General features: G+C 47.2%; 1 protein-coding gene and 1 pseudogene across 1 annotated transcript; one reads left to right on the top strand and one right to left on the bottom strand.

Annotated features, from left to right (window-relative positions):
* Positions 1-896: 896 nt before the first annotated feature.
* Positions 897-5,094, top strand: LOC136517822 (uncharacterized; annotated as a pseudogene).
* Positions 5,095-5,222: 128 nt separating this feature from the next.
* On the bottom strand, positions 5,223-7,484 carry LOC136517821 (cytochrome P450 94B3-like). The gene has a single exon (XM_066511468.1). It carries the CDS (start codon positions 6,958-6,960, stop codon positions 5,401-5,403), a length of 1,560 nt encoding a protein of 519 aa, XP_066367565.1. The 5' UTR covers positions 6,961-7,484; the 3' UTR covers positions 5,223-5,400.
* Positions 7,485-8,713: the final 1,229 nt, after the last annotated feature.

Here is an 8,713-nt window from a genome sequence, read left to right on the forward strand (position 1 = left end):
TCTTTTTCTTTTATTTATTACATATAATAATCGGCTGAAATTTAGAAAATCCATAGCAAAGCGTAGAAAAATGCTAAAATGGAAAATCCAGTTTTGTTGAAAAATGGAAATCTAGTTTTGCTAAAATGAAAAATGCATATCGATGATAAATTTGGGCCTCTTTTATGTCTGAATGTACTTAATTTAAATACTTATTTTGGCTGTCGCAATTGTCAATTTTTTTGGATGTATCGCAAATTTACTGTATTTATTAGAATTTTTATGTGCACATATACAAGTTATTACAGTGAATTTTTTATAGTGGTATAGAGAAAAAAGTGAAGTTTTTTTGCAACACAGACGGTTACAGTGGCACAAGGGGAAAATCAAAATTTTGATGCATTCTACCACTGAGGGCAAAATCGTCTTTTCGGTTGGCCGTTAGCTGTTGTTACCGGCAAAATAGACGAAAGTGGCATGTAAGGAAAAGAAATTTCGTGCAAGGGTACAGAAGAACTTTTGAAAATTTCAATGGTACACATGTAATTTCAATTTTTTATAATGGCACATAGGTAAAAGGCTCCTTAATGAATAGGAATGGGTGGTACAATAGAACCCACCTTGCACACCTGTAAAATGGCTAGAATAGCATTTTTTGTTGGACAAAAACTAGACCTTAAAGTTGTATTCTTGCCCGGGCCGAGGAAGTAATATTTGCAAAACCAAATAATTTAGCATATTTTCGAAGTACAGTTTTTATGAGATCGTCGTTAGGGAGAAGCCTCCTGGTTCTGTCTGGGCTCTCGGTCAATCAAAATTCAAAAAGCCTGGTAGGCTCTGGACCCCTGAAAGCCTGAAGCCAACATACGGAAAGAGCGCGGCCGGTCAGCCGGTGTGAGTGACCTCCAGCTGTCGTTCTGTCGCTGCTTCTCCACTCCTACTTTGCCTCGTCTCGGTCGGACCCTCGGTATCTCGTCTCATCACTCATGGCGCCCCAAAGCAGCTGCAGAGGCCGCGAGGACCAAACCCTAGCGTCCTCCGCTGCCGCTTTCCCTCGCCCCCCGGCGTTGGAGCCTGCGCCGGTGGCGATGGTGAAGACGACGACGACGGTCGCCGACCTCACGGACCTCGACCTCCAGGCCATCCTCCTCCACCTCACCCCCGCCAACCTCCTCCGCGCGGCGCTCGCCTGCCACCGCTGGCGCCGCGCCGCCACCCGCCCCTCCTCGGCTACTTCTTCCACCCCAAGGGCCCCTCCAAGCCGCCCCCCATGCCGACGTCGGACAAGACCCACCACCCCGCCGTCTTTCTCCCGCTCGACGCCTCCTCCCCGCACCTCTCCCTCGACCTCACCTCGGGCGCTGCCAGCAGCCTCTCCATCCAGGACGTCCACCTCGGCCTCGTCCTCCTCCTCCTCCATTCGCGCCCCAAGTCGCTCCTGCCCCGCATCCTCGCCGTCGACCCGGCGTCGCGCCGCCGCGTCCTGCTCCCGCCGCCACCGTGCGACGCGCTGCCTGAGCCTAACGATCGCTGGCGCCGCGACAGGTGCGTCATCGGCGTCGCCGTTCTCGCGCGCGCGCACCCTAGCAGGCTCACCTCCGACGCCGTCTGTCTCACCGTCGACGGCGACCTCCCGCGCGCCTGGGTCGCGTCCGTCCGCGAAGGCAACTTCACCTGGCGCGCGTTGCCGAGGGCCGAGGGGATCGTCGTGGACTTCGACCCGTGGTGGTTCGAGGCCCGCTGCGTGCAAGCCGCTGGGGGAACATCCACTGGCACATCTGCAACTCCAGCCGCTTACTCCAGCTGGATCCTTGCACGCTGGACTTCTCGTTCATGCCCGTACCTGCCGTCCTGGGAGATCACTTCAAAAAGTACCGCATCGGAGAGACGCCGGAGGACGGCCGTCTGTGCATGGCATCGATCGTGCACGAAGAGCTGCAGAGACCTGGGTGCGTGGAGAGGCCAGGTGGAGCGACAGGGGGTGGTTGCTGGAGAGGGAGATTTGCATGACCAAACTGCTCGACACCGTGCCGGAGCTACCCAAGGACAAAATGATGCGGATGATTTGCACCTGGCTCAGCGACATGGACTACGCTTGCACCGGAAAGGTGTTCATCAGTACATAGGGATATGGGCGCTACTCGTTCCATCTGGACACCGGCAAGCTGGAGCGCTTGGTGACGAAAGATGGCAAGGAGCATGGAGACCCTATCTATGCCTACACCTTGTCCTGGCCGCCTGAGTTCCTCACTCCAAGAAACTGACTTTCTGGTGATTTCCATACCTTCGTTTATAAGAAGTTTTGCTTGATCAAATGCTCCTTTAATTATTCTTCTTTATGATTGTCTGTATGCTCTGATGCATGCATATTTTGTCATAGCATCTTGTAGAAGTAGAGGGAGCATGTCCTTTTCTTTTTGGATTTGTTATACAGTTATTACTCTCACTCACAAAATTTTAGAACATGGAAATTAGCACATAGTTGTAGAAAGCTTGATGGTCATCAGTTTGGTGAATTGTGCTCCCTCCGGTAGCTGTAGGATGTGGTATATACCTATATTTGGTACAAACTAATTTCTCAATAAGTTCTATATACTTAGGTACCAAATTAGAAGTTTGTGTTGGACATCGCAGTATTATTCGACACTCCACATTGACTTCCTTTTGAATTGCTGGTAATAATTGTTATTATGTGTGAATTTAAGGAACTTAGCCTACCCCAACTTGCTTGGGACTGAAAGGCTATGTTGTTGTTGTTGTTGTTGTTGTTGTTGTGAATTTAAGGAACTGCTTTGGTTATTTCATTTCTCAGTTGTCAACTTAACTTCACAAATTTTGAGTTTCATGTACTTCAGGCTTTGTTGCAACTTGCACTTGTGCAATTGAGCCTTTTATGGGTTATATATTATACCTTATGTGTCTAGATACTAAACCTGAGTGTTAACACAAAGGAATACTACAATTGAAACTTCACATCCTGTAGAACTCCACGACAAGCATGGGGCCCCATCTATGCCAACTCCTTGTTCTTGATGCCAGTGTTCCTCGTTGATTTCTTGCTGAGACATTCCTTGGCTTACATGTTCATGTCACTTGTTTATGTGAAGTTCCTTGATCAAATAGAGATCAATTTTTTATGTGTTTGTGTCCTGGGTGTGTAAACTGGTTGCAGACTGCAGTGGAAGGCGCTGGCATATTCCCTTCATTCTGATGGTTATGATCTACTGGCTACATAAATGTGGTGACAGATCTTTGTGTAGTAGGAGCCAATATGTCATCCAATGATCTAATGTATTTTCTAGGCACCTATTAGAAGGATACCTACATTTGATATGTTAATGTACCTTGCAGTGGCTTTGGTAGGCTGTGTTATATTTTGAACAAACAAAATGCTTTTAATGTCTTTGTTTTGTGTTTACGAACCTGTTAATACTTTGCTTTTACATAGCAGTTTTGTTCCTTAGATTTGGGTTTTCCAAACAAAAAGAAGTTCTATGCTTACTACTAATAGCTTTTAGTCTAGGTTTTGATTCTGCAGATCTGTTTGATTGTTGCTTGAATCCAAGGAGTTGCTGTTTTTAGTTTGTTTGCTCTGTTGCTTAAATAGTGGTTTCGAAATTTTTAGTTTGATGAGGTCTAGGTTTAGTTTAAATCTACAACTGAGCCTCTTTGCTTATGCTAATTTAGTTAACCAAATTTCACAATATTTAATAAACACAACCAACCAAACTTTATATTCTTTAGAATTGCTAGAATAGATAACTTTCTTTTAGACCTGTTTCAGTCTTGCCTACTTTATATATTTACTAGCATAGTTTCAACTCCCGTCTGAAATCTGCCAGATAGTAGTACTTGTGTATTTTCAGGAGTTTTATAGTTTGAAACGGTACTTTTGTACCTTTTGTACGTATAAAAATTACGTGTTGATATGTTAATCATTGTCACCTACCATTTAATAATTGCTGTCATTAATTATAATCAAGGATATATTGCCACCTTAGCGTTTGATAATAGTTAGCTACAATAATTGTGAATCCTTCCATTTTATACCTTATTGTGTTTTTGTTTGCCTTCTTTTGGATCTTATTTCAGAAAGTTAGCTCAACAATGCCCATTTTGAGATGCAACTGAGAAATTGAAGGTCTTTACACAAAACTAAAGAATCTACGTACCAATTTGATGATTCTTAAGCTATGACTGATTGCTCCTTCAATTTTAACAAGAGTTACAGTTCAATTCTCTTATCTTTGCAATTGATTAGGGCATTGGTGCTGGGATTTGACTATTTTATCAATTTGGTTACTTAGATGGTTTTATTCTCTTATCTTTGGATGAATTTCTGTTGATGAAATGAGTTACTAGAAAGACCTCTAGACCTATGAAAGTATACTGTGAACGCTGTTAGGCACTTCTGAACTTTAAACATCACATATACTATCTAGGATCCATTTTCTTGTTGCAAGCCAGTTTGGCTTATTTACCAATTACACCTGTTACTTTATCGTCAAAATCCAATCTGTTTGATTCCTAGGCAGCTGGAATTGTGCTAACAATTATTTCTTCTTTGTGATTCAGGTTGTTGACCAGTGAGAGAACGATAACAGTGTCGCAAATCAGCTCACCTCTTTGGTTTTTGGGTTACTAGTGCCATCACTAAGCTCTTTGTTCCGTAGTAGTTAATGCAGACAAGTTGCTGCTGAAGTGCTGAACTTGTCTTTTCATATTTTCGGACTTGGCATTCTGAAGACAGTAGTAGGGTGTGCCACGTTATGCTGGTTCCAGGCAAAACATATACAGAGTACTATGCTTTGCTTGTCATGAGATATTTGTCCCATCAGACTACGATGTCATATTGAAGACATTAAGGGTGGAATGTCTTCCGTCGTGCTATTTCAGCTGATGAACTGTGGTTTTGTTCATCACAAGTACCATCTATCATTTTTTACTCTGATAACCTTCCTCCTATTTAATTTTGCGTATCATGTGAGTCCATCATTTTGACTTTTTGTGAGTGAGTCCATCATTTTGACTTTTTGTGGTGCCACTCTGGTTTTCCTCTCTTTGAGCTGCGATTAATTCATATTCATAACTGCAACTGCATACACTTCCTAGATTAAACTGGTTTCCAGCTAGTAGCGGCAAGAATAATTTAGCGCTAAATGTGGATTACCTTAGCATCAGGTTTTTCAGAGGCTAAATCCAGCTATAGCGGTGACTGCATCCGGCTATTTCAAACATTAGACTTTGCCCTGTTCGTTTGGCTGAAAGTACTGTTGGCTGATTTATTGTGAGAAAAATACTGGTGGTTGGCTGAAAAAGTATGGCTTATAAGCAAAGCTAACATGGCGTGGTGTGATGACTTTTACGCAGTCTATTTCCAAACAATTCACGTGAGCATCACTAGTCTGTCACGACTCAGGACTATTCTTCCCGCCTCCTGAGCCGCACCAACAGCCCTCCTTTCATCTTCATCGTCGCCGTCATCTCGTACGCCGGCGGCGCCTCCATGCTAGCCACCGGCGCCACCACGTCGACCCTAAACCTCTGGAGTATGGCCGCGGCAACCGTCTTCATCTGCACGTACGCCATCTCCTTGCCGAGGCACACCCGCGGCCCAGCGTGGAACACCGGGTACCGCGCTGCGTCGACCGGCACGAACTCGCCGCGCTCGCCGAGCCACCGCTCCGGCACGAACTCCAAGCAGTCCTCGCCCCACAGCTTCTCCATCCGGCCCATCGCATACGCCGAGTAGTTGGCGTACCAGCCCGCTCGCAGCGCCGCGCCGCTCGGCAGCACGTCGTCGCGCACCGCGATCCGCCCGTTGAACGGCACCGGCGGGTACAGCCGCATCGCCTCGGTGATGGCGGCGTGCAGGTAGGGCATCCCCTTCACCTCGCCGTCGTCATCGCACGATAATGACGCGGCCTCCTCGTGCGCGCGCCGCTCGCACCGCGGGTTCGCTGCGAGCAGCCAGAAGAACCAGGTCAGCGCCGACGACGTCGTGTCCTTCCCGGCGAGCACGAAGGTGACGACCACGTCCCGCAGGAACCGGAGCTTGGCCGCTGGCGTGGGGAACATGGCGCCGAGCTCGCTGCCGCCGCCGTCGTCCATGGCCGCCATGAACCGCGACAGCAGGTCCGCGCTCCCGTCGTCGACGCCGTTCCTGTGACACGCCGCCGCCTTCGATTCGACGACGGACATGGCGTAGGCGTCGATGACATGGACGGCCTCCCGGAGCCGGCGCGACTTGCCAACGTCGAGGAGCTTGGTGAGCCGCCGCACGAACGTGGCCGGCGTGAGCGCGCGCCGGAAGGAGATCGCGACGGCCGTGTCAAACGCCGCGAAGAGCGCCTCCTGCGTCGCGGGGTCGTCGTCGCCGCCGTCCACGCTCTCTACGCCGAACGCGACGTGGCAGATGGTGCGGAACCCGAACCGGCGCAGCGCGTCCTGCAGGTCGACGGCCCCGCCGTCCCTCGCGGCCGCGGCGTCCAGGAGCGGCAGGAAGCGGCGGCGCAGGTGCACGTCGAGGACGCCGTCAGTGAACCGGCGGAGCGAGCGGGACGAGAAGGCGTGCGACGCCAGCTTCCGCTGGAGGCTCCAGAGGCGGCCGTCGGCGGCGAAGAGCCCGTCGCCGATGAGCTCGGCGGTGGCGTCGCGGAAGAGCGCGCCCCTGGCGTACCCATCGAAGCCGGCGCGCAGGAGGTGGTCGACGTCGGCCGGGCTCGCGGTGGTGACGGCGTGGCCCGCGCCCAGGGGCCCCCACGCCTCGATGGCGGCCCCCGACGGCGCGGCGCGGAGCAGGTCCGTGTACCAGTCGAAGAAGCGGCGGCGGTTGCGGATGAAGTCGAGGGTGTTGCCCAGGACCGGGTTGGGGTGCGGGCAGTGGGCCGTCGTTGTTGGAGGCCCGCGGCGCCGGAGACGGAGGAGGAAGACGACGGGCAAGAGGAAGACGAGCACATAGGCAAGGTGGATGGCTTCCATTGTTGTTGCACGGAGGTCGGAGGATCTCAATCCGGAACTCAACTCTGTCGGACTACTCTACAAAGTACTAGTTGCACCGAGACTGAGCACGGAAAATATCGCATTCGTCTAGAACAGCTGCTGAAGGTTGAAAAGCCTGCTTGACTTTGTGAAGACTAAACAGCCTGGGCGTGGAATCATCAGTTTCCTTCGGGGTGAAGAGACTGGGTGCGCTGGGTCAGATGCGGAGGGTGACTCTGGCAGCAATAGGCTTGGCAAGCCCGGCCCACTGACCCTGGCATAAGAGGAGGGAGCAGAAGCTGTAAAAGCTGGGCCGCAATATGCTGAAGCGCGTAGGCCGGCAAGGACGAGAGGGTGGCACGGCCGACTCAGTTGAGACCTGAGAAGGGAGAGTTGGGCTGGAACCATGGGCCGGGGACACTAGAATGGATTTAATTTGAAGGAAAAAAAATACAATTTACCTTCTTCAATTATCGTGGTTGTCCGATTTTTTCTTTCCTTATCTACAAAATCAGTTTTTTAGTCCCTCAACTTTTGAAAACCTTCACTTTTACACTCTGAGCAGTTTTGATGATGTGGCGCAATGTGAGAAGAGGTAAGTCGAACTAAGTCGAAAGTTTGAGGAGTAATTCGGACTAGAAACATTTAAAAAAATTATGCTAATATATTTTTTCATGAAAAAATAATAAAATTAAAATCCTAAAACCTGGTTTAATCTTAGAAAAATCATAGAAAATTTGTTTTAACTTGGAATATTATGAAACTAGTTTTAGATTTTTTTTTCTAAGATCATGCTCTATGCTATGGTGTCTAGCTTGAAATATCTTGTCCATATCACTTGATTCTATTTGTACAAATATCATGACCCATATGCTACCATCTAGATTTTCCTGCCACGTTATGGTACATAATTCATTGCACTAAAACTTAATTAAATTTAATAGTTTGTAAAACTTAACTCAATATATTAAACAAAGGTTGCATGCATGCATGCATATGTGTGACAGGATGCATGCAGCCACACAGTTTAGCACAACCACTTTGAAATGTTATCTAGGGTAGAGGATCAGTCCCACTACGGTCCTAAAGATGTTTTACTAGCGCTTCTATGTAGTTTGGATGATCAATATTGACTAATTATAATAGATATATACGAGAGCTTCAACTAGCAAATAAGCACCAAAACGAGTCCATCAATATTCAAATAATTCCAAGCTAGGCACCATAACATAGAGCATGTGATTTTAGAAAAAAACTAAAACAAGTTCACAATTTTCTAAGCTAAAATAAATTTTCTATGAATTTTCAAGAATAAACCAGGTTTAGGATTTTTACTTGAATTATTTTTCATGTAAAAATATATTTGAATATTTTTTTGATTTTTTAAATATTTTTTAGATATTTTGTTTAAAAAATTAGTCTAATTTACCTCTTGAACTTTGAACTTAGTTTCATTTACCCTCTTTGATGTGGCGTCACATCAGTAAAACAACTATCAAAACTTGGAACAGTTTCAAAAGTTGAGGGGGTTAAAAACTGGTTTTGTAGATTAGGGAGGAAAATCGAACGACTGAAGGAGGTAAGATGGACTTATTTCAAATGCTTATTCGCCACGATTTCCTTAGACCCTGTTTGGAAATACAGTTTTTTCTATTTTTTTATTTTACGTGTAAAATTTAACAAAGTTCGTGAGATATGTATGAATCAAGCAACAATCCTGCATACCAAAAGCACCCTTTGTCTAAACTCCAGA

Source organism: Miscanthus floridulus, chromosome 17, assembly GCF_019320115.1.
Source record: "Miscanthus floridulus cultivar M001 chromosome 17, ASM1932011v1, whole genome shotgun sequence".
NCBI lineage: Eukaryota > Viridiplantae > Streptophyta > Magnoliopsida > Poales > Poaceae > Miscanthus > Miscanthus floridulus.